We start from the raw sequence: 25,826 nt of genomic DNA on the forward strand, positions 1-25,826 counted from the left end.
CATCACCCATCGAAGGTGTGAAATAGCGGGCAAAGTAGGCTTCTTTCGGGCGAGAAACTTAAAGGGAAAATTGAGTAGTGTGAGCGTCTTCATAGCTAAATGTAAATAAGTTACAGGTTTGGGTTGGCTTGTAAGACAGTTGGTGTGCGAGCCTTATTTTAACTGTATTAGGTTATGGATGAAACTGGAGCCTTTCTCTGTTGGCACACCTACCTGCATCACCTGCAAACGACGATTGAGTGACGTAGTGTACATGCTATGTAAAAAATGGGAGGAAACGGTTTGGGAAGTCAGTTGTCGAGTGATTTCAGGTCAGACGGTTCTCGTGTTGCAAATTTGGATTATTCAAGTTTAAGGTAAGGAGATTCTTTTATAGCCTACAGTCAAACTGACTTTGAATTTATTTTTTTTGCATCAAACTCGTTTGGTTGAAATTGCAATTTGATTTTATTCTAACTTCTTTTCGATAAATGTTAGATTTTGTTTGACAGCGTTTTCCATCTGAGAACTATTAGCCTAGTCTACTAACCACCAAAATACATTTGATCTGATGTGTTTTAGGCAATCCATATACTCCTAGTTTGCAAGCAAACGTTCAAATATTGTTACATTGCGCTTTGTAACATTACAAGTTGTTGTACTATTGCCGCATGTTCATGTTTTAAGAATGACGCCCTACTTTTAAAACTGACTTTAGTCTTCTACGGTGTTTTTATCCAACGCGCATGTGCAACACCCACAAGCTCTAATTTTTAGCCAAGTCTAAAATGTATCTTTCCCTATCAAACAATACGTTTAGACAAGTTCTTAAACTACCCCTTCCTATTCCCAACTTGATATTACAATTTCGATTATTCAGACTATTTCTTTACTTGAAGTTAACTTGCAGGTGGTGTTTTGCCTTGAACAACTCTTTTTAAAAGGCCTCTTATTTATGGGACACTACCCGCTGGGTTTTATCTTCCGTTGTCCATCTGTAAGGATGGGTTGTGTGGTTTCTGAATACTACCCTCCTGTACATTACTCCTACTTGATTAACATGGTCAAGGACTTAAGGAGTCAGCCAGACAAGTATATGACTCCTGCAACCAGACAGAGACTCCTGTGTGTGTGTGTGTGTGCGTCTGTGTGTGTGTGTGTGTGTGTGTGTGTGTGTGTCTGTCTGTCTGTCTGTGCGCTGCATGTGGTTCAGGCACATTCTTGGGGGAGAGCAGAAACCAGTCTGGTAAGCCTCTACCTCGTCTTCCGGAATCCCAGCAGTCTTAGCGGCTGGGATGGTGCAGAAACCTGGTTATGTAGTTGTTTTAGGAGGTTTAGTCTCCTCAATATAAAATGTAAATATCACACAGCCTTCCTGGACCATAGAGGGGATTCTTGATCAGGGGTGATCTTATCAAATGAGTTGGTTATGAATCCTGCTGTTTTGTGGATCAAAAACAGCTGGTTGAGTATCTTGATACTTGCATATCATCCAGCCCTCAGTCTCCGCTCAGCAGAAGCACTCTCTTACTACTGTCGGTGTTTCAAGACCACATTTTGAAAACCACACAAGCAAAGACAATAATTTGGTGACCCGGAGGCAGTATTTTGTTTTGGTAGGTCCCCATGTCACCGTACTTGTTAGACAGCATATTCTAAATTGTGATTGTTTGAGTCATTCCACGAAGTCATCATCCAGTCTAATTATGACTTTTCATAAAACGTGTTATTCTACGTTGTCTAGGAACCATAGAATAAAGAATCCCATCGTTAGATGGATATACTTGACTGTATATTTATAAACGCTCCAATCCTTTTAGTAAACCTTGGGACAGTTGCTGCCGACTTCTGTATTTACTGATGAAAGAGGGACCTCAGTTGTTAGCAACGTTAAGTTAGGAGTTCGGAATTGGCACGAGTTACAGTGAACGGAAACTTCCATTCATCACCGTTGTGGCCAGGGTAGCCGCCAGGTGGCTGAGCGGTGAGGGAATTGGGCTAGTAATCAGAAGGTTGCTAGTTCGCTTCCCGGCCGTGTCAAATGACGTTGTGTCACCCTACTTGCCTCGGGGGGAATGTCCCTGTACTTACTGTAAGTCGCTCTGGATAAGAGCGTCTGCTAAATGACTAAATGTAAATGTAAGTAGGTCTACAGTGTTCACAGTGTGTTTATCTTGTCTTAAAAGTGCACTGATGCGTTTTTGTCATACGGTTTGAGTTTTCAATTTTGGGCTGAAAATGGAACGGAAAGTGTGTTTTTAAATCATCAACATATTTATCATCTTGATAATAGGATGATTTGTACACACAGGGTGGTGACTTGGGTGCAAAGCACGTAGGGAATGTTGGATTCCGGTTCTGATATCTGTTCTTTGGTGATGTAAATACCCTTTCGCCCGAGATACATTTTCGATTGTCTGATTACTGGGCTCCAATGCTATGTGTCATGGAATGTCTTGTGTCTTGTGAGATGTTGGCGTTCTTGGCTGTCAACTTGGGGGCATGCCTTTTTGATTGTCACCTGAAGTGATTCATACTGTTGTTGTGACTATCGGGGTGTGTGTTTGTGTGTTACCTTCTTTCAGTCTAAGCCACACCCAGAAACCAGCCCATTTCAAATGCAACAGATGGGTTCGGTAAAATATCTTTCTTTCAATGAAATAACACAAAATAAAATCTCGTCTCTGAGCATGGACTCCAGTTTCCCCAGTCAACAAGCAGATATCGCCTTGTATTCATTGTCTGTCCATGGCTTCAGGTAAAACGCTAGTTTCACCAAAAACGGATGACGATGACCGATAAGTTCATGTTCAAGATTCGATCAAGGCTTAGGGGCATGTTAATGGCCATTTAGTGCTGTGGCTTGCTGAGTGACGTTTTAGTAAAGGCTGTCTCACTGCATTCCCTGACTCTGTACACGTAAGCCTTTCAAAACTTCTCCCCAAAAAGGCAACATTGCTCTCCTCTCCTGAACACGACTTCTGCCTGAGTTTGGAAGAAGGCAGTTATCCACTTTTTGTAATACTTTAAAACCAACAATTCAGCTTTTTATTTGATTTGTAATCAATGTTACTGTGACGTACCTCTTTGAAGCTTTTCTTTATTGGTATGAGCTTGTGAATAATTATGGGAGCTCTTTATTTACTTAAACACACCTACATCACCAACTGAGTTTTAGTTTTTAGTTTATTGTGATTTTAAATGTTGTTTTATTCCACAGTACGGTGAATCCTACCATGAGAGCAAGCCTTGCCTGAAGCCACGTTGACTTTGTTGCCTTGTTCATCCAATCCCGACGATGGACCATCACGAGTTCACGCCCCCTCTCAATAGCAGCCAATCCGTGATGAGTGGGATGGACAGAACCCCTGCTGTGGTGTTCAAACCTGGCCACTCACGGAGCGGCAGTTCTGGCTCCTCCCGACACTCTCGCCAGGTAAGGCATGTGAACAAGTCAGGATAATGTGAACAAGTCAGGATAAAGTGAACCGGTCAGGATAATGTGTATATGTACTGTCTGGGGCATTTGTTCGATCTGCGGCGTGGATCTTGTTTCCAGTAAGTGCTTGTTGCTCAACTTGTGAGGTGAAAGGTCGGCTCCCAGTGGAATTCTGTGCCCCCCCCCATAACACACCGCAAAGACTGCAATAAGGGGTGAACCTCCATCTTTTGGGGTAGCGTGGCTGTTTAGGAACGGGCTCTAGGCCGTAAACCTCACTTCCTGGTTCCTCCTCCTAACCCCTCTCCTTCAAATCGAATCTAGCGTTTGTTTGTGGTCCAAGCAAAGTCACCCAGGGCTTTGCCCACCACGCCCATAGACCTTCTTCATTCTCCTTCCTCTGTAGACGTCTCGTAACTGGGAGGTGATGGAGGACCTCCAGGTGGACGTGGCCCAGGGGCCAAGCACGGGGCTGGACCTCAGCATCCCTGGCATCTGTGAGGGCTTCCTCATGAAGAAGAGGAAGTACCCGATGAAGGGCTGGCACAAGGTAACCAGGACCCTTCCGTACTGGGAGGCATGTAGAGCCATGTCATCTGTAACCTCACCCTGGATGAAAACATACTGTTTTTATTTCTTTTTTTTAGAGGTACTTCCATTTGGAGAAGGGGATCCTCAAGTATTCCAAAACACAGCACGATGTATGTATACTCGCACACACCTAATACTCTGGAACTAATGACTTGGAGGCTTGGCTTGACCAGCCTGCGAGCCAGGAAACGCTGATTGTGACCTTCTGGAATGTTCCTCCAGATCCTGAAAGGGAAGCTTCATGGCTCCCTGGACGTCAGTCTGGCCGTCATGTCCATCAACAAGAAGTCCAAGCGGATTGATCTGGACGCCGGAGACAGCTTGTACCACATGAAGGTAAGAGGGGCTATAACCGTGCTTGCCTTGCCTACAGCTATTGTGATACTCTTGTTGAAGCCTGTTTTGGATGAACCGGTTCAGCGTGCTGTCGCAGCCTTGCAAGGCATTACAGATGGTAGCATGATATTTCAGGTTTTTCATGGTATGTTTATGATTGTTTAGGACGCCGTTTCTTTTCATCGCAAGCTCTCCCCGAAAGTCGATCTTCCGTCTCTCCTGCTAGGCCTGTTTCTGTCTCGTTTATCCGTTTCTGTCTCAGCCTCATGTCCGTTTCCTCCTCTCCGACCAGGCCAAGAGCCACGACGTGTTCTACATCTGGCTGACCAAGCTCTGCGCCCACCGCAGCTTCAAGAAGAACGAGGCCATGAGCGTCCACCATGGCGTGCTGCACGCTCTCTCTCTAGGCAACGGCACCCTACCGGCCATGGGCAGCCTGGCCCAGAGGAACAGGGCCATGCCCAGCATGGTGAGTGGATACCAGAGCAGGGCTAGAACTTTGCACCAACCCGCTGATGTGACAAGTCATTTGGAGTCCCCACAAAGTCCCCCCCAGCGTGTGGTAGGAAGCGATGTTCCTGCTTATTGACCTGGTGTCAGTGGGCGTGTCTGTGTTCTTGTCTTGTCACGGTGCAGGCTCAGTATGCCAGTTCCATGTCGGTGTACCAGGCTGAGGTGGAGACGCCGGCCCCGGCTGCCCCTGGGGTGAACAGCAAGGTGTCCGCCTGGCTGCAGCAGACACACGATACGGACGCTTGCTCCCAGGGTAAGACGGTGGGCCCTCACGCCTCACACCTGCATGGTGACGCTCTCTCTCTCTCCTGCATGGTGACGCTCTCTCTCTCCTGCATGGTGACGCTCTCTCTCTCTCCTGCATGGTGACGCTCTCTCTCTCCTGCATGGTGACGCTCTCTCTCCTGCATGGTGACGCTCTCTCTCCTGCATGGTGACGCTCTCTCTCTCCTGCATGGTGACGCTCTCTCTCTCCTGCATGGTGACGCTCTCTCTCTCTCCTGCATGGTGACGCTCTCTCTCTCTCCTGCATGGTGACGCTCTCTCTCTCCTGCATGGTGACGCTCTCTCTCTCCTGCATGGTGACGCTCTCTCTCTCTCCTGCATGGTGACGCTCTCTCTCTCTCCTGCATGGTGACGCTCTCTCTCTCCTGCATGGTGACGCTCTCTCTCTCTCCTGCATGGTGACGCTCTCTCTCTCTCCTGCATGGTGACGCTCTCTCTCTCCTGCATGGTGACGCTCTCTCTCTCTCCTGCATGGTGACGCTCTCTCTCTCTCCTGCATGGTGACGCTCTCTCTCTCTCCTGCATGGTGACGCTCTCTCTCTCCTGCATGGTGACGCTCTCTCTCTCTCTCCTGCATGGTGACGCTCTCTCTCTCTCTCCTGCATGGTGACTCTCTCTCTCTCTCCTGCATGGTGACGCGCTCTCTCTCCTGCATGGTGACGCTCTCTCTCTCCTGCATGGTGACGCTCTCTCTCTCTCTCTCTCTCTCCTGCATGGTGACGCTCTCTCTCTCTCTCTCCTGCATGGTGACGCTCTCTCTCTCTCTCTCCTGCATGGTGACGCTCTCTCTCTCTCTCTCTCCTGCATGGTGACGCTCTCTCTCTCTCCTGCATGGTGACGCTCTCTCTCTCTCCTGCATGGTGACACCGTCTGACTGTTGTTTCCTCCAGAGCTGGCTCGCTGTCAGCTGGACCTGACAGAGCTGGCCCAGCTCAGCCAGAGGCTGCAGTGGCTGGAGGGAGACCTGCCCATCACCGACACAGACCTGGAGCGGCGGATTAGCATGCAGGTACGGTAGAAGTCCCCGTTGAGCTAAAGTCAAATTTATTTATATATATTTTTGTTTTTACGTTCCTAGTCCAGTTTTGAGGTTTATTTTGCCCTGCGTCTGTCGCCGTGTGCCGAACACGCTGCCTTCTTGTCTCTTTTAGAATATCTTACTCAACGCGCTTTCTTCTGGTCTCTTTTAGAATATCTTACTCAACACGCTGCCTTCTTGTCTCTTTTAGAATATCTTACTCAACACGCTGCCTTCTTGTCTATTTTAGAATATCTTACTCAACACGCTGCCTTCTGGTCTCTTTTAGAATATCTTACTCAACACGCTGCCTTCTGGTCACCTTTTAGAATATCTTACTCAACACGCTGCCTTCTGGTCACTTTTAGAATCTCTTACTCAACACGCTGCCTTCTGGTCTCTTTTAGAATATCTTACTCAACACGCTGCCTTCTGGTCTCTTAGAATATCTTACTCAACACGCTGTCTTCTGGTCTCTTAGAATGTCTTACTCAACACGCTGCCTTCTGGTCACTTTTAGAATATCTTACTCAACACGCTGCCTTCTGGTCTCTTTTAGAATATCTTACTCAACACGCTGCCTTCTGGTCTCTTTTAGAATATCTTACTCAACACGCTGCCTTCTGGTCACTTTTAGAATATCTTACTCAACACGCTGCCTTCTGGTCACTTTTAGAATCTCTTACTCAACACGCTGCCTTCTGGTCTCTTTTAGAATATCTTACTCAACACGCTGTCTTCTGGTCACTTTTAGAATATCTTACTCAACACGCTGCCTTGTGGTCTCTTTTAGAATATCTTACTCAACACGCTGCCTTGTGGTCTCTTTTAGAATATCTTACTCAACACGCTGCCTTCTGGTCTCTTTTAGAATATCTTACTCAACATGCTGTCTTGTGGTCTCTTTTAGAATATCTTACTCAACACGCTGTCTTGTGGTCTCTTTTAGAATATCTTACTCAACACGCTGCCTTCTGGTCTCTTTTAGAATATCTTACTCAACACGCTGCCTTGTGGTCTCTTTTAGAATATCTTACTCAACACGCTGCCTTCTGGTCTCTTTTAGAATATCTTACTCAACACGCTGTCTTGTGGTCTCTTTTAGAATATCTTACTCAACACGCTGCCTTCTGGTCTCTTTTAGAATATCTTACTGGAGAAGCCCGAGAAGCCGAAGAAGCCCAAGGCAGGCAAGATGTTTGGTCACTCGCGCACCCTGTCGAGAGGGGAGAATCTCGGCATGGTAAGCGAGGCCGTGGTTGTCGCTCTCCCCCGGCAAATCTTTCGGATTTGTCAAGAAGTGTCCCCGGAGTTGTAGAACAAGGCCGGTTGGCCCCTCCTCTTCTCCCCCTCCCCCCCCACCCGCTGACTTCCCTTCTCCCCCCTCAGCTATCCACAAACAATCTGAGTGTCTCCACTGGCAACCACCTGGGGAGGTCCATGCAGTCCATCCCTGACTACGTGTTCACCCAGCTCTCCAAACCTCCTGTTACCTCCCCAGAGGCCAAGAAACTGCAGCAGGACATTTGCGCCGTGTCCCAGAGAAGTACGATTATGATCCAAATGTTGGGGGAAGGGGGGTGGGGGGGAAAGTATTTTCTAAACTAATGAAAAGGGTTTTGTATTGTGAACAATTGGTGTTAAATTGTGTAAATATCCTTTTGTTGTAGTTCGGTGTAGGGTTGGACAGGCTTGGGTGGTGAGTAACGTTTCTCTCTCTCTCTGTTCCTCTCTTTGTCTCTCTCTCTCCCTCTCTCCACAGTCCACGCCTCGCTGAAGTCTGTCCACGAGGCTCTGACTCTGGAGCGAGAGAGGGTCCGTCAGGCGTGGACTGGACCAGACCTGCGCCAGACCACCTCCCAGCAGCTGGCCACACTCTGCAGCACTATGTCTGAGGTGAGACACGCACACACACACTCAGTCAGTCAGTCACACACTCTGCAGCACTATGTCTGAGGTGAGACACGCACACACACACTCACTCAGTCACTCACACACTCTGCAGCACTATGTCTGAGGTGAGACACGCACACACACACTCAGTCAGTCAGTCACACACTCTGCAGCACTATGTCTGAGGTGAGACACGCACACACACACTCACTCAAGTCACTCACACACTCTGCAGCACTATGTCTGAGGTGAGACACGCACACAGACACTCAGTCAGTCAGTCACTCACACACTCAGTCCAACGCTCATTGGACACAGGCTGTTTTAAAGAAACACGTTTTGGTTTGAAGTGGCCGTTCCCATTGAGTCCGTTGTATTAGTGAGAGAAAGAACTAGAAAAAGGTCTGTCATGGCACATGGTTAAACTGTTCCTCGCTGTGTTCCAACGGCTCCAGGTAGTGACTAGTAGAACAGGTAGAGGCCTAGCTGAGGCACACCTGCATTTGAGTGCCCCACAAGAGTAGTCTGAATACTCTGCTGAAGTTTCTGTCGACCACACCTCTATCTCTCTATCTGTTGCTGTCTCTTTTTCAGTGTGTCTCTCTGTCTTTTTTTTGTGTTTTGTTTCTTCCTTTTCAAATCTCCCTTCTAGCCTGTTGGTACTCCTGTGGGGAACTAGTCAGAACAGGTTTGGCTTGTTCTGGAGTAGTGTGGGCCTGGAAGTTTGCGTTACTGTCAGTCATGGGCGGGTCTGGTCTGGTAGGAAGCCAGCCAGGTACTGACACGATGGAACAACACAAGCATGTTTCAAACAGACACGTAGAAAGACACAGACAGATGACTTGGTCTCTCCCTCCAACTGAAAGTTCATTGGACAATACCTGTCTTTCACGTCATTTTGTTTACCTGTGTGGGTGTGCAACATGTGAACTTTGGGATATATTTTTTTTTAATGCTTGCTTTCCCCTTAGACACAGAACTCTAATGAGCTTGTCTTAAGCCTCTTCTGTGTGTCTGTGGGTTTGAAATGTGCCTGTATATTTGTGTGTGTGTGTGTCTAGCTTGAGGTGCAGTCTCGTCTGACCAAAGTGCACACCCTCTCCTTGTCCTCTGATTCCACTGAGGAGTCCTACTGTACCGTTCGTCAGGACCAGGTGTGTGTGTGTGTTGTTCCACATGTGACTGTGTGCATGCTGACACTGTCCTAGTCACTGGCCCGTTTCTGTTTCAAGACCACCCCTCACCCCCTGCTGTGAGGGTTTGTGTCTGTGATGCCTCTCGTTAGAAACACCCTCCTGGCTTCACGGTGTCTCCTCCTCTGGTCTTTCTTTGCCCTGTCCTCTCCCAGTTGACGCCCTCCATGAGCCGCCACCCGCACCGCACCCCCTCCGTGGCCGAGTCCATGGCGGAGTACTTCGACGCCAACGAGGTCATCGTGTGCGAGACGTCGTCGGAGAACGAGGCGTCCGACGAGTCGGGCCTGAGTGACGTCACCACGACCAGCACCTCGGAGCCGGAGGAGGCGCATGGTGAGACGTCTTCCGGCTGCAGTGCAGGTCACCCTGCGACCCTGCCACACTCCTGACCCTGTCACTTATACCCACCCCTCCTACTCTCCCGACCCTGTCACGTATATCCTGCCACACTCCTGACCCTGTCACCCTGTCACTTACACCCACCCCTCCCGACCCTGTCACCCTGTCACTAATACATACCCCTCTGCCCTCCTCATCTTGTCATTAACACCCACCTTCCCCACGCTGTTACCCTGTCACCAACAGCCACCCTGTCACTAACACCCACACTGTCACAGGACCTGAGTCATTTCCACAAGTCCGTAACGATGTGTATGTTCGATTCCCCCCCCCCCCCCCCCTTTACCAACCCTACCTGACTGACTTCTTCTCTGTACCACCCACTACAGCCACCAGCCAGTACCGTGCCAGCCTATCCAAAGAAACAGACATGCCCAGCGCCGTGCCCTCCAACACAGGCCGTCGGACCACCCTGGCTGCCCACTGCACGGACAACAGCCACATCGGCATCATGACCATCCTGTACAACAACATTGGCAAGGACCTGTCGCGCGTGTCCATGCCGGTCGCCCTGAACGAGCCCCTCTGCTTGTTGCAGAGGGTGAGCGAGGAGCTGGAGTACTCGGAGTTGCTGGACATCGCCAACCGCACGGACGACCCCTTCGAGAGGATGGTGAGCGGGCCAAAACGGTGTCTGAAACGGACAGTTTGAAGTTGATCTACTCCTGTTTTATCTACGTCTGTTCTATGTCAAGTTATTGTTATCTATGTCAAGTTCAAGTGTGTTGTTGTTGCTAAGATACAGAAGGACGTTCTCTGCCATTTTGTCAGGTTTTGGTGGGATTATTTTGGAAGCTTAAGGTGTTTGAAGCCTGTGTGTGCGTGTGTGTCTCTCAGGTATCCAAGCGAGTGTTCTCTCTCTGGCGATACCTGGCCCTAGTTGTTTCCTAAATGTGTGTGTGTGTGTCCATCTCAGGTGTACATGGGAGTGTTCTCCATCTCCGGCTATGCCTGGGCGTCCTGGCGTAACCGCTACAAACCCTTCAACCCTGTCCTGGGGGAGACCTACGAGAGCCACCGTGAGGAGCGCGGCTTCCGCTATGTCAGCGAGCAGGTAGCCCAGTGTCACTTCTGTGTGTGTGTGTGTGACATTTAATTATTGGTAGCTATAGTTGCAGGTATTGAGGAGTTCAGTTTTTAAGCCGTCTGAGTTTGTAACTCTTAATCCAACCCTTTTGATGTGTTCGCAGGTGAGCCATCACCCTCCCATCGCTGCCTGTCACGCCCAGTCTGAGAACTTCACCTTCTGGCAAGGTAAGCTCTGCTCCTCCGCTAGCCTCCTCCGCTAGCCTCCTTCGCTAGCCTCCTTCGCTAGCCTCCTCCGCTAGCCTCCTCCGCTAGCCTCCTCCGCTAGCCTCCTCCGCTAGCCTCCTCCGCTAGGCCCCCCTCCGCTAGCCCCCTCCGCTAGCCCCCTCAGCTAGCCCCCTCCGCTAGCTCCCTCCGCTAGCCCCCTCCGCTAGCCCCCTCCGCTAGCCTCCTCCGCTAGCCTCCTCCGCTAGCCTCCTCCGCTAGGCCCCTCCGCTAGGAATGCAGGGAGGGGAATCTTCCTGCTTTTTGTGCCTCTGGTATGCTGACGATGCTGCTGTTTCTCTCCCTGTGCTTGTCCCTCAGACCAGAGATGGAAGAACAAGTTCTGGGGGAAGTCCATGGAGATCATCTCCTCTGGACCTGTCAACGTTACCCTGCCCAAGTAAGGGTTTATGTTCGATTATGTATTTTTGGGCAGTTTTTAAGCGGTATTGGACACACGTGGCTAAGGCGCTACGTGGCTAAGGCGCTACGTGGCTAAGGCGCTACGTGGCTAAGGCGCTACGTGGCTAAGGCGCTACGTGGCTAAGGCGCTACGTGGCTAAGGCGCTACGTGGCTAAGGCGCTACGTGGCTAGGGCGCTACGTGGCTAGGGAGCTACGTGGCTAGGGCGCTACGTGGCTAGGGCGCTACGTGGCTAGGGCGCTACGTGGCTAGGGCGCTACGTGGCTAGGGCGCTACGTGGCTAGGGCGCTACGTGGCTAGGGCGCTACGTGGCTAGGGCGCTACGTGGCTAGGGCGCTACGTGGCTAGGGCGCTACGTGGCTAGGGCGCTACGTGGCTAGGGCGCTACGTGGCTAGGGCGCTACGTGGCTAGGGCGCTACGTGGCTAGGGCGCTACGTGGCTAAGGCGCTACGTGGCTAAGGCGCTAAAGGCCCGTGTTGTGCTGTGTTGTGCAGGTACGGGGACCACTACGAGTGGAACAAGGTGGTGAGCTGCGTCCACAATGTGCTGAGTCAGCAGAGGTATCTGGAGCACTACGGCGAGGTGACCATCAAGAACAACAAGAGCGACGACTGCACCTGCAAGATTACCTTTGTCAAGGTGACGCACACACACATCATTCGGTTGAAATCTGACAGTGCATGGTGTGACATGGCTAGTCTGAAGATTTGTGTTTCAATAGGAACAATAACATATTTATCATATCATCTTCTGTGTTGGATTCATATCTGTGTTCCCTCCCTTGTCAGTCCAACTACACACACGCGCACACACACATAAAAACTTAGTTAAAAGCTGACAGTGCATAGTGTGACCTGGCTAGTCCATAAATCTGTGTTTGTTAATAGGAACAATGAGATTAAATGCATCACATCCGCTTCCGTGTTTTGTCCTTGCTAGTCCCGCTATTGGGGTTCTGACAACAACAAGAACGAGGTCCAGGGGACGGTGCTGAACCGTGCCGGCGAGGTGGTCCATCGCTTCGGAGGCCTGTGGCACGAGGGCATGTTCTGTGACACGCTGCCCACCCCCAAGTGTATCTGGAAGCCCAGTGAGTCCCGGCGTCCTCCGTCTCCAGTCGGATCAAGATCTTAGATTTGTACTTTTGGAATACGATGAAATGAATTTCCTGTGACGGTCCATTTTCTAATGCCGTGTCATTTCCTGTGCAGACACGCAGCCGGACGACCATGTGCACTACTACGGCTTCTCCAGCTACGCCCGGGAGCTGAACGAGCTGACCCCGGAGCTGAGGGCGGTGCTGCCCCCGACGGACACCCGCTTCAGGCCCGACCAGAGGTGACGAGGCCGCCACGTGGGGTCAGGGACCTGGGGGCCTGTTCCATAAAGAGAGTTTACGGAATAAGCCAGGCTTAGGTCAGGGGAAAAGTAACTGGCATAAGCCTGGCTTATTTGATCAACTCGCTTTGTGGAACAGGCCCCCTGGTGGATGTAGGCCATAGACTGATCAGGTCGATGCTGAAGCTCTCTTCTCCACCCCAGGCTGCTGGAGGAGGGCAGGGTAGCGGAGGCGGACAAGAAGAAGGACGAGGTGGAGGAGAAGCAGAGGGAGAGGAGGAAGGAGATGGCCAAGACGGGGGAGGAGCACCAGCCTCGATTCTTCACGTAAGTTCTCTCCTAACAGCCCCTTACAGGCCACAGTTCCTTTTTGAACGGAACGTGACCCAGCCATTGAACAACTTGAAAAGCTCCAACTCTCATCTCCCTTCTCCTCCTTGTGTTTAGTAAAACCCTGGACGAACAGGGCAGGGAGGTGTGGGTGAACAACGGGACCTATTGGAAGCTGAGGGAGCAGCCTGGCTTCGCCAACACAAAGAACCTGGACCTGTGGTAGGAGCTGGAGCTAGCCTAGCCTAGCGCTAGCCTAGCCCTAGCCTAGCCTAGCGCTAGCCTAGCCCTAGCCTAGCGCTAGCCTAGCCCTAGCCTAGCCTAGCGCTAGCCTAGCCTAGCAGCCCAGCAATTCTGAGCCCCAGACCCCAGTGCTGAGCAGCCTGGCTAGGCATGGCCACCAACACCCACTGCTCCAGGAACTGCTACTTATTCTGCCCCCCGTGCGGAGGGGGATGGGAAACACAGTTTGGTCGCATGGATGAACCCCTCCAGGTGTCCATATGTGGAGGGGAGATGATATCACCAGGGAAGATATGAGGAATTGAGGGTCCCCCCGTCCCCCTTTGGTTCTCTGAGGTTCCCACACTGCTGCTGGGTTCTCCCTTTACAACCCCTCGCCTCTCACGCGCCACCAGCCCAGACTGTGGAACAGTGGGTGGAGAACATCATTTCAGGAAGTGTAGAACACAGATCTCAGGCCAACGTGGTTGGTTTTACTGTTTTAGTTTTGTCACCGTCTTAAATACGACATCTCTTTCTTTTGAGTGGACTGCATGTTTGTAAAGATGCAAGTTTTGATCCTTTTACGGTACGTTTTGTATATTTAAACACTTTTACTTATTGACTTTCTAAGTCATTCCCGAGTATTTAATGGATAGGCATTGAAAACTCGCTTGAGAAAGGAGGGACTGTGGCTTTGAGTGTGAAACTGATGGTGTGTGGGTTCCTCAGGGTTAAAACGTCTGACCTCCCTCATAACTGGTCTCACTGTAAATTGTATATTTAGTTGCTTATACTTGCTTATCCTTGTTTTTGAATGACACTGGTGTTCTAAATCCCCAAACCGTTAGCTAACACATTCGCTCCCGTTCTACTAGGCACAGGAGGGTCTTTGTTATGCTGGCAGTCTTTTTGTGTGTGCCCAAATGTGCTACTTAGGTCTCAAATCTAGCCCTCTGTCCAGAGTCAGGAAGTTTAAAGTGAGTAAGGGTCATCTTTTGGATCTTGCTATCTGTTGATACTATGACATAGGTTTTTATGGATGTTTCAACGATGGATAATGAGGAGAAGAGATCGATTCTCAAATGTCTGTGTAAAACAAGTGGGGTAAATTATACCTCCATATCAAATGTTCTATTTTGTAGTTCCGAATAAAAATAAAATAACATTTTGTGTTTTTCATTTATTCAAAGAGCCATGCCAGGAGTGTTGCACCTTACCCATGTGATTTATGTGATCATTTTATTGAGTTGCACAGAAAACTGAAAGATGAATATTAAGGATAAGCTATACGTCATTACTCTACAAAACAAGGTTTGGTCTAAATAAATCCTGCATATAAGATGTTGAGATGCAACAGTCAGAGGAAGGAGAAAAAGAAAAAAAAAAAAGGTTAAGCTTGATCAAGACAGCCTTTTTTATCTCCATTTTGTGTTCTTAACCCTTGTGTTATCTTCGGGTCATTCTGACCCATCAGTCATTGTGACCCACCGTCGTATTGCGACAACTTTACCGCATACAAAAACAAAGTGAAGCATTTTCTTTTAACCATCGGGCTGTCTCAGACCCCCCACATTGTGAAGGTTAAAAGAAAAAGAAAAAAAAGATTTGTTTTTGTATTGGATAAAATTGGGTAAACACAACGGTGGTTCGTTATGAACCTTTGGGTCATGTGACCCGAAGGCAGCACAAGGGTTAAAGGTTTTGTTTCAAAGTACATTCCCCACCACAAGTTTGTCTAGTTCTCAGGAGCCCACAGTCCCACCAGGAACATCTCGATTTAGTCTCTGCTGGATAATTTGTAACACTTTGTCCTCATCATGTCTTTGGATCGTCTTGAATGCGATGGGAATCGGAGTCGGATCAGCTGATAGTTTCCCACCAGGTGTCTGTCCAGGGTGTGTCACCGGGTCTCTAAGCTTCTCTGACCGCTCCTCTACTGACCAGCGCACACCGCTCCTCTACTGACCAGCGCACACCGCTGTTCTACTGACCAGAGCACACCGCTGCTCTACTGACCAGCGCACACCGCTCCTCTACTGACCAGCGCACACCGCTCCTCTACTGACCAGCACACACCGCTGTTCTACTGACCAGAGCACACCGCTGCTCTACTGACCAGCGTACACCGCTGCTCTACTGACCAGCACACACCGCTGCTCTACTGACCAGCGCACACCGCTCCTCTACTGACCAGAGCACACCGCTCCTCTACTGTCCAGCGCACACCGCTGCTCTACTGACCAGAGCACACCGCTGCTCTACTGACCAGCGCGCACCGCTCCTCTACTGACCAGCGCGCACCGCTCCTCTACTGACCAGCGCGCACCGCTGCTCTACTGTCCAGCGCACACCGCTCCTCTACTGACCAGCGCGCACCGCTGCTCTACTGACCAGCGCGCACCGCTCCTCTACTGACCAGCGCACACCGCTGTTCTACTGACCAGAGCACACCGCTCCTCTACTGACCAGCGCACACCGCTCCTCTACTGACCAGCGCACACCGCTGCTCTACTGACCAGCGCGCACCGCTCCTCTACTGACCAGCGCACACCGCTGCTCTACTGCTCCCCCTAGTCTGCATCCCTGGATGATTCAATCCCTGAAAGTGAATGTACAAATGAATGAACGTGAGGTATGTTATTGCCATACCCAGACCATCTCTTTTACAAGTTAGAGTAAACTCACTTCTACGGTTCAATCCTCCATTTTATTAAAGTCTAATTATTGTCCTTGTCTACTGTATTTTTCTTACAGTTTTGAGTTTCACAAAGGGCTTGAGAAAATGCAGAAGATACGATACAGAGAATTGCGTCTAGTCTGTCGTCGCCGATGTGAGAGTTGAGGTGGGGAGGATATTCGGAGATGGGGCTAGCTGGTGTGCTGCTGTCGTATTGACTGTGACCGAGTGACTAGAATCTGAGCGTGAAGATGGCAACCCAGAAATCTCGTTACAAATAAACCTAGTGAGGTAAGCATGTCAAAGATGACACCTGATCACATGGGGACTTCATGGAGTATTGCGACACAACCCCAATCACAGCCCTAAACTAGCATGGTCATGTTTACTATGGAATACTAGGCCTCAAACACAAGATTTCCCTCCTCTGCATTTTCTGTATTACAAAGAGGATCTGCATTTGATATTGGCTTCTGGATGTGGTTTTGTTGTAGTTCCTGCTCTGTCCAGCAGGGGTCAGCGTGCTGATCTGAGGACGGCTTTCCTGTTCCTCAAAGTTCCTCGTTTGACGGTGAGGGTGTCCAGGAAGTCTGGTTCAAGATCTGCCGTTCTGCTGCTAGATCTTGCTGTTCTCCAAGTGCGAGTCGATGTGTTTGATGAGGGCGTCGTCAGGGTAACCGGTGGGGAAGGTCAGCTGGCACAGGGGGCAGCTCCGGGCGTTGTTCTCCTCGGTCTCCATCCACAACTAGAGACGAGACGACACTTTATCACCGCATGTTACATTCCGATACATAAACACAAAGAAATACGGACGGAATCGGAATGTTTACAAAGGGACCCAGCCACTCACGTTGATGGAGGGCCAGGACTGGGCGTGGTCAGTGCTCAGGTAGGCGGGCAGGTGGCAGGTAAGAGTTGCAGGGCCCTCGGGGGAGGAGAAGGAGGGGCGGGGCGGGGCTTCCCGGGCTGACCCCGCCCCTCCCAGTGTGCGTGGCGGGCTGGTGGCCGGAGAGGGACACGCCCAGTCCTCCTCCTCGTCCGAGGACTGGGGAGGGGTCACCAGGGGGGTGGGCTCCGGGGGGTCGTCAAGGCGACAGAAGTGATGCACCTGGAGGGGATGGGAGGTGGCAGGGCGTCAGATGCGGTGCTTAGTGTGTTTTGGAATGTACATAAATAAAGTTTTGATTGATTAATCGACTGTGCAGTACTGTTTTATAGTGTACTACAAGCAAATAAGCTTACAAATCAAAACATTGTGATAGTATAAATGTCCAAACTGTCCCTGAGAACAGCCTGGATCTCAGACCCACCTCAGCCGACAGAGGGAAGCCCAGGTCCAGAGCACGGTGGTGGGGACTGCTGTTCAGACTGCTACCCCCTCCACCGCCTCCCCCTCGTCCTCCTCCCGCTCCTCCCCCACCGCTGTGGGCCGAGGCTGGGCGAGCCAGCCCCACCAGGGAGCCCCTGAGGGGCCGCGAGTAGCCCCCCATCTCCCCCAGGGGCCTGGGCTTGGGCAGGGTGGACACCGGGTCCCTCAGCAGCCTGGGGGGGGGCCTCTGGTAGGCGGAGGGGTCCGCCACCTCCGAGTAGCTGCGGCGGCCCTGGAAGCGAGCCCGCAGACGGTGGCTGGCGGGCCGACAGGAGTAGGAGGCGGGGCCGGTGCTGTTGGGGGAGAGCGGGGGCGAGGGAGAGGGGCGCAGGCGGTCCGGGGAGGGCCGCTGGGAGGTGGGCGAGCGCCGCTGGGGAGCTGGAGAGTGTCTGAGGACTGTGGGGTGGGAGAGGAAAGAGAGAGACATGTTTACGCACGTCACACGTCATGTGACGATATGAGTGAGAGGTGACTGACGGAGGGGGCTTGTGATTGGCTGTCAGACTGGCCTGGTGGTATCTGCTCCTGGGAAACCTTGCTGAGGATCTCCGTCTGATTGGCTGCCAGGGTGCGGACCCTGCCCAGTTCCTCGGTGAGCTCCGTGTAGGCCAGGGCCAGGTTCACCCTGCACAACAAACACACCAGCATCATTCAGCCTTCTTAGCTAGCTCTGGAGACCACCAGATCATCCTGGTCACTTCTGAGATGAAAGAGGCATGTTTTGTTTTTCATGTTCAGACAGGATGTGTCGACACCACATGGAGCCCTTATTCTTTTTGATGATGGCTAACAGGAAGCTGTCACTCACTGCTCATCTCCCGCCTTTTTGATCCATGCCACGTCGCAGTGCTCACAGGGTGTGACCATCTCCTGAGAGGGGAACAGACGTCACACTACCACTATCTACTGTTGTGATTGTGTGTGTGTGTGTGTCTCTGTCCCAGTGTGTGTGTGTCTCTGTCCCAGTGTGTGTGTGTCTCTGTCCCAGTGTGTGTGTGTGTGTCTCTGTCCCAGTGTGTGTGTGTGTGTGTCTTTGTCCCAGTGTGTGTGTGTGTAACCTGTCTCTGGGCCTCCTGCTGCAGCCTCTGCAGCTCCTCCTTCAGCTCCTTCTCCCTCTGGCACGCCCCCTGCACCTGATGGAGCGCCCCCTCCAGCTCCGCCTCCAGCCTCTGCAGCTTGAGATCCGACAGGGCGTCCAGGCTGCGGGAGCTCTGCAGGGTTGGACCGCGCCCCTCCGCCCCTGGAACACACACACACAGACACAGACACGCACACACACACACAGACACAGACACACACACACACGCACACACACACATGCAGACACACACACACGCAGACGCACACACACACACATGCAGATGCACACACACACAGACGCACACACACACACATGCAGATGCACACACACACACACAGACGCACACACACACATGCAGATGCACACACATGCAGACGCACACACACACATGCAGATGCACACACACACAGACGCACACACACACACACACATGCAGACGCACACACACACATGCAGACGCACACACACACATGCAGATGCACACACACGCATGCAGATGCACACACACGCTTGCAGATGCGCAGAGATACACACACACACACACACAGATATACACACACATACAGACATTTAAACACAGATACACACACAGATATACACACACATACACACATACAGGCACACACAAATATACACACACATACAGACATTTAAACATAGATACACACACACAGAGATATACACACACACACACATACAGACACACACAGATACACACGCACTTCAGATGGTGTTTTGGGAGTCGTAGAGTGTGTGGGAAGCAGAAGGCGTGTTGGTCTCACCGCGGGGCACGTCCAGGCTGGCGTGGAGATGGAGGTACTGGACGTCCTTACTGCGCATCTGAGAGCTGAGCTTCTGCATGGAGCCCTCCCTCTGCCTCAGAGCCAGCTCCAGAGCCCGGATACGAGCCACGTGCTGCTCTGCTAGGGTGGTCTGGCACACACACACACGCAGAGATGCACACAGACGCACAGACACACACACAAGCAGACGCACATGCACTTGCAGACACACACACACAAGCACAAACACACACACATACATAGACGCACATACACACGTGAATATCAGAATAATCAGACCCCGCTCTGTGTCAGCAGTACCCCGGGCCTCCAGAGGGGGGCGGTGTTTCTGCCAGTCTCACCATCTGGTCCAGGTCTCTCTGCACGTTGCTCTTCTCCATGTGGATCTTCTCGTACGCCTGGATCACATCCTCCAGTCTCTCCTCACGCTCCTTACTCTTCTGGAGCTGGGAGGTGAGGAGGAGGTGGTGGGGAAGGAGAGGAGGAGGTGGGGGAGGGTAGGTAAGGTGAGGGGAGGAGGAGGTGGGGGAGGAGAGGAGGAGGTGGGGGAGGAGAGGTGAGGGGAGGAGGTGGGGGAGGAGAGGAGGAGGTGGGGGAGGTGGGGGAGGGGAGGTAAGGGGAGGAGGAGGAGGGGGAGGAGAGGAGGAGGTTGGGGAGGAGAGGTGAGGGGAGGAGGAGGTGGGGGAGGAGAGGAGGAGGTGGGGGAGGAGGTGGGGGAGGAGAGGAGAGGAGGAGGAGGTGGGGGAGGGGAGGAGAGGGGAGGGTAAGAGGAAGTGAAGGGGAGAGGAGAGGAGAGGAAAGGAGAGGAGGAAGGAGGTGGGGGAGTAAAAACAGGAAAGAACAAAGTGATGTGTCGCAGTTTTCTTTTCTTTTTGCAGAGGCCTGAACTCACTCACACTGCTGACCTGAAAGCCAACCTAATTTCTCTCCCCCACCCTTCCTCCCCCTTTCTCCTCATGTAATAACCACCCTCTTCTCCTTTCTCCTCACTCATCACTCCTTACCTGACTATGTATAGTTTAGAGTGTGTAGTTGCCAGGTGCAACTGTATTGTGCATTGATTGGTTTTGATGTGCTTTACTGGGATAAACTGCAATATGACTCCACTAACTCCATATACTCCAAGACCAATTTCCCTTTGGGGACAGTGGGGTTGAATGTTGTCTCGGCTGGTTGTCGTACCTCCTGAGTGAGGGAGTTGACTCTCTGCTGCAGGTTGGTGGTCTCAGACTGCAGGAGGCTGGTGTCCTTGGGGTCACAGGAGTAGCACACACTCCTGTCCTCACCAAACTCACTGATCACAGGGAACTGGGAGGGGAGGAGAGGAGAGGAGAGGAGAGGAAAAGAGAGGAGAGGAGAGGGGAGGGGAGGAGAGAAGAGAGGAGACAAAAAAGGGAGGAGAGGAAAGGAGAGGAGAGGGGAGGGGAGGAGAGGAAAAGAGAAGAGCGGGGAGGAGAGGAGAGGAGAGGAGAGGAAAAGAGAGGAGAGGAAAGGAGAGGAGAGGAGAGGAGAAGAGAGGAGAGAAAAAGGGAGGAGAGGAAAGGAGAGGAGAGGAGAGGAGAAGAGAGGAGAGAAAAAGGGAGGAGAGAAAAGGAGAGGAGAGGAGAGGGGAGGGGAGGAAAAGAGAGGAGAGAAAAATGAAGGAGAGGAAAGGAGAGGTAAGGAAAGGAAAGGAGAGGAGAGAAAAAGGGAGGAGAGGAAATTAAGAGACAGAACGGTTGGAAAGATGAAAGAGGTATAGAAAGAAAAGAAAAAGAAGGCAGTGCGTGGGTTTGATAACATGGTGGAAATTAGATGAAGAGAAGAGACATGAAAGGAGAGCATGAAAGACAACGGAAGGGGAAACTTCTTCCCCCCTGGGAATTAGGAATTGACTCGTGTCCTAGTTCAGGTGTGGCCCTTTTGCTCTAGAGGGAAGGTTCACTGTAGAGGAGTACACTAAAGAGCACACATACTAGACACCCAGCTGGCATTAGTTTTGGCTTTAGGATGGTGTCGGGCCCATGTGTCAGTGAGGGATTCAGACAGTGGCTTTAGGATGGTGTCGGGCCCATGTGTCAGTGAGGGATTCAGACAGTGGCTTTAGGATGGTGTCGGGCCCATGTGTCAGTGAGGGATTCAGACAGTGGCTTTAGGATGGTGTCGGGCCCATGTGTCAGTGAGAGATTCAGACAGTGGCTTCCAGCCCCTACCTTGACTTCATAGTTCTTCAACTTTCTCTTGATGCTGCTGTTCTCTCGCTCCAGGCTGGCCAGCCGCGTCTTGATGTCGTGGTACGCGGCCGCCAGGGCGAAGTGGGAGGCGGGGTACATGTCGTCTTGAAGGGGCGGGGCCGACCAGACCACGCCCACTCCGCAGCCGTCGTCCCTCAGCCCCTCCCCTCCGCCCAGCAGACCCAGCTCTCCTCCAAACAGAGACTCCATGTGGTCACCCCACTCAGTGGTTACCTGGGTAACAGGGAGAGAAAAACACCCCCGTCAGTGGTTACCTGGGAAACAAGGACAGAAAAAAAAAACCTCAGTGGTTACCTGGGTAACAAGGAGAGAAACACACACCCCTCAGTGGTTACCTGGGTAACAAGGAGAGAAAAACACCCCCCTCAGTAGCTACCTGGGTAACAAGGAGAACCCCCCCCCCCCTCAGTGGTTACCTGGGGAACACAGAGAGGCAAGGAGGGTGTGGAGACCAAAACCACCCCTTAGTACCTACAGACTGATGGTTAAGGTGACATCACCTTTGTCAAGGCTCGACTGTAGTCCACAGACAGAGAGGGCCACACACTAACCCCACAGGCCCTACGAACACACGACAGAGTGTCACAAGGCCTCCTCTACAGTATCTTAGCGACTGATGTCACCCACCGGCGGCCATGTTGGTTCCAGCCTCTTGGACAGTGACTCTCTCAACCCCTCCCCCGGCAGGGGGGTGATAATGAGTCTCAAACGGCCGAACAGCGGCGTGCTTGGCCTGGGTGACAGCCTCCGCCCACAGGAACCACTGTGTGGGACGAGCGGGCCAACTGGCAAACGCCATCCCTGGTCATCGCGGGGCGCCGCGTGGGGTGACTGTCTCTACTGGTCAGTCCATCTGCTGAATCCTTCCTGCCCACTCCTCATTGGCTGTTGCCATGGTGACGGAAGCATCCGTGTGTGGTGTGCTGGCCCGGCAGGCACGTTTTAGATGACCATCAGAATTATACAGACATACATAAATGATAAGGTAATGCAATGCTCTACTGGTCTGGTTCATCCGGCATGGTAGAAGCCTGGCGGCAGGCTGCTGAATCATCTCTGCAGCTCGTATCTCCACATGTACCCCCCCCCCCCCCCCCGAGAGAGAGACCTCCCCCAGCAGGACCCTGCCCTCCACTTCCACAGCCGTGAGAAGTCATCATGCAGACCACACGTGACCAGTCCAACACGCTCAGAACAATGCCGTTTCCCAGCCACCGAAACCAGAGGGAACCAATCAGCGCCCCATATCAGGTGGGCGGTACGATTGTCTCCCAGTCCGAACCACCCACACACACCTACTCCAGGCGGACGCATCGCTGTCAGCGCTAACGCAACGTTCAGCGAGCCAGGCGTCAGACACTTCCTGCCAGAGCTGCTCTGTTTGCCGCGTATGCCTTCTTCGTAGCCGAGGGATTGGACCGGCAGCTGGTGCGAATAGGATGACGGAGGGTCGAAAAGGACAGCTCAACTACACCACATTAATATTTATGACCGGGATCTTGACATCCCCATTAGAAAACAGCTAGCGTTTAGATAACGTTATAAAACGGATCCTGTGATGATCGTCATTGTGACCTGGACAGGATTTCTTCCTGAGTTAGGATGCAGGAAGGGTCGATGTTTCCCTCTGTTTCGCCTAAAGACAGTTTATGCTGTGGCAAGATGGGTCAAGCGTTTGCACTTCACTAACACCTACACAGAACCCAGACAAACCAACATGCTTTCCCTCAGCACTCATTATTATCTGACAACAGCCCAACACACATCAGAAAGATGTGGCAGTACCTACGCAGCAGAAGTGGGTCTTACCTCAGGAACACGACAGCCATGAAATGACGAAAAACATTTTTCTTTCCCATTTCTGGTTGCAGAGTCTGGGGCGGCTGAGGATATGTGACATCATCGGACAGAGTCACCCGTTATTTGAACCATACCCTGAACCACGGAGAAACATTCACGGTTTCTTTGAGGATCTCTGCAGCGCGTTGGTGGAGCGTTTGCCAGAGGGCATCGTGGGTAACGCAGTCCATTTCTGCTGATCGGAGGAACATTAATGTATGAATTAGCCATGTGACAATGACATATGGGCCTGTTCTAATGTGCTCTGGGCAGAACAGGCTTGGGCCTGCTGGAACTGCTTCACTGACCTCCTGAGAGCTCATAGTAGAGCACAGGAGGTGTGTGTGTGTGTGTGCTGATACGATGTGTGTGTGATATGCTCGTATCTTTTAATTGCGTGTACAGTATAATCCGTCTTTTTTTTAAAGAAGCCTTCACTGCGGTTCGTCACACGTGCTTATTTGAGGGTCTGTCTGGCATCAGCTGAGGGCTTGTGAAGACTGACACTTGCCTCCATTAGCGTGACTCGGAGCACTCAGAGAGCACCTGGCAATTACTTAGACCAACAAATGGACAGATATTTTTAAAGCAAGCTTTAAAACGTGTTGTGTTAGTAACTACCAGATGGATGGATATATAGATATATTTATGTGCACTAGCTCTGTGAACAAGAGCTTAGGCCAATACCGAGGGGGCAATACTGAGGGGGCAATACTGAGGGGGGCAATACTGAGGGGGGCAATACTGAGGGGGGCAATATTGAGGGGGGCAATATTGAGGGGGGTAAAGAAAGAAAGAAAGAAAAAAGGGGGTGAGGGAGCATGATAGAGAGAGGCAGAGAGTAACAGAGAGAGACAGAGAGAGGAAGAGACAGGGAGTGATAGAGAGGGGAAGAGAGAGAGCGATAGAGAGAGTAGCAGAGAGAGAGAGTAAGAGAGGGGAGAGAGAGTAAGAGAGAGGGGAGAGAGAGTAAGAGAGAGGGAGAGAGAGAGAGAGAGAGAGAGAGAGAGAGAGAGAGAGAGAGAGAGAGAGAGAGAGAGAGAGAGAGAGAGAGAGAGAGACGAAGAGAGAGAGGAGAGAGCGAGGAGAGAGAGGAAGGCATATCCCAGAACGGTCCCAGGGGTGTCATGTGACCCACTCTACAGATTCCCTGCATGTGAGAGCCCGTTATACATCCGCGGACACAGCTGCAAAGGACACACACACACACACTCACACACTCACATCCATAAACGCACACAAACAAGCACACACAGGTTTTCTCGTTTAACCGCAAAATCGTTTAACTGGATGCTCACCCGTCACCATTGACCTTCAGATGTAACCTGGCCAGTAGAAAGTGGAGGATCTACCCCCCCAGTCTGTAAACCCCAAGGCCTGACACACCACAAACCCATCCCCGCAAGCACTCCCATTAGGGGGGAACGGTTGGACTTTCCAACGACAACATGGAAGCATTTCTCTGAACTCAGTGGCCTGCAGCGCGGCACGATGGACCCGTCGTTAGTGTTCCGTATCAAGGCCTCCGCTGCTGGGCATGAGAAGGGGGGTGGAAGTGGAGGTGGAGGTGAGTTCCACCCACACCAGGAGGGAGTTCCTTAGGCCTGATAAACAGTTACGTAACGCTGTCCAAAATCATCATCGTCACGACTGCTAGCCTTGCACAACCACTGCGCACACAGTGGGTCTCTGCGGTGGACGTCTTGAACCTGGAACGAGATCTCGGGTGATGGAAAGTGTAGGTAATAGAAGTAGGTAACTTTCATCTGTCCAACAAGGCAGGGACTAAACAGATGCCACATCAGTCATACTGTCTAATCCTAATCTGGGCCAGATGGGATGCTCAATCCTGGTTCTTCCCTCACCCCAGATATATCCTCAGGCACCCCCAGCGGAGATGAGCTGGGTGTGGATACAGCCGGCTGCTGTCCTCTCCTGTGTCTGGTTCAACCGGTCGATTAATGGCCGGTCTATTACTCACGGTCGCCAGCAAGATTCGCTCTGCTGCTTGGTACAGAGGAATCCATTTATCTGATTCAACTGAATCAGCCTGTTTCTAATGAGGTCAGGGTCAGCGAGGCTGGTTCATGTTACAGATGGTTTTGGTGTCAGGTTATTGAAACAAAGAAAAATCTTTTTTGGCCACTAGAGTAACTTAGTTTATAGGATGGTTGTCTAGATTCTAGAAAATCCATTTGCATCTTCTGCTAAAATGCATGAATATTTTTTTATGAATCAATTTCCTGTTGGCTAAATGCGTAATACAGGTGGCTAAATTGTTTTATTTTCAGTCACAACATGTGGCCTACTGTTTTGATTTCTCAACCATTTTGTTCTCAAGTGATATCTAGAGAACATCAGATTTCAGCACCATCGGAATGTGGACGGCACAAGTTCGACAAAAGCCATTATGAGGCCAGCTATAGGTTGCTGTCCAGTGCTGTGGTGCTGATCTCAAACGTTACAACACTCCGGTTCGGTATAACGAATTAGAATCAGAATGGGCTTTATTCGCCATGAAAGTTCAGACAAACAAGGAATTTTCAGGGGCAGGAAGCTGCTATATG

The 25,826-nt window shown here is 51.3% G+C and overlaps 2 protein-coding genes across 2 annotated transcripts; one reads left to right on the forward strand and one right to left on the reverse strand.

The window, feature by feature from the left end:
- Nucleotides 1–299: 299 nt before the first annotated feature.
- On the forward strand, nucleotides 300–13,287 carry LOC136940383 (oxysterol-binding protein-related protein 7-like). Its single transcript, XM_067232506.1, has 22 exons — nucleotides 300–356; nucleotides 3,200–3,415; nucleotides 3,825–3,968; nucleotides 4,066–4,119; nucleotides 4,232–4,345; nucleotides 4,638–4,814; nucleotides 4,982–5,111; nucleotides 6,034–6,152; nucleotides 7,306–7,404; nucleotides 7,551–7,707; nucleotides 7,924–8,057; nucleotides 9,116–9,208; nucleotides 9,403–9,583; nucleotides 9,979–10,262; nucleotides 10,566–10,703; nucleotides 10,840–10,903; nucleotides 11,261–11,339; nucleotides 11,858–12,002; nucleotides 12,303–12,453; nucleotides 12,575–12,701; nucleotides 12,906–13,028; nucleotides 13,149–13,287. The coding sequence occupies exons 2-22, from the start codon at nucleotides 3,278–3,280 to the stop codon at nucleotides 13,255–13,257; spliced, it is 2,760 nt and encodes a 919-aa protein (XP_067088607.1). The 5' UTR covers nucleotides 300–356; nucleotides 3,200–3,277; the 3' UTR covers nucleotides 13,258–13,287.
- Nucleotides 13,288–15,711: 2,424 nt separating this feature from the next.
- Nucleotides 15,712–21,609, reverse strand: LOC136941068 (TANK-binding kinase 1-binding protein 1-like). Its single transcript, XM_067233460.1, has 10 exons — nucleotides 21,379–21,609; nucleotides 20,369–20,494; nucleotides 19,528–19,632; nucleotides 19,166–19,316; nucleotides 18,361–18,542; nucleotides 18,111–18,172; nucleotides 17,812–17,927; nucleotides 17,244–17,698; nucleotides 16,784–17,041; nucleotides 15,712–16,678 (listed from the first exon to the last, which is right to left on the reverse strand). The coding sequence occupies exons 1-10, from the start codon at nucleotides 21,607–21,609 to the stop codon at nucleotides 16,550–16,552; spliced, it is 1,815 nt and encodes a 604-aa protein (XP_067089561.1). The 3' UTR covers nucleotides 15,712–16,549.
- Nucleotides 21,610–25,826: the final 4,217 nt, after the last annotated feature.

This window comes from Osmerus mordax, chromosome 3, assembly GCF_038355195.1.
Source record: "Osmerus mordax isolate fOsmMor3 chromosome 3, fOsmMor3.pri, whole genome shotgun sequence".
Classification (NCBI taxonomy): domain Eukaryota; kingdom Metazoa; phylum Chordata; class Actinopteri; order Osmeriformes; family Osmeridae; genus Osmerus; species Osmerus mordax.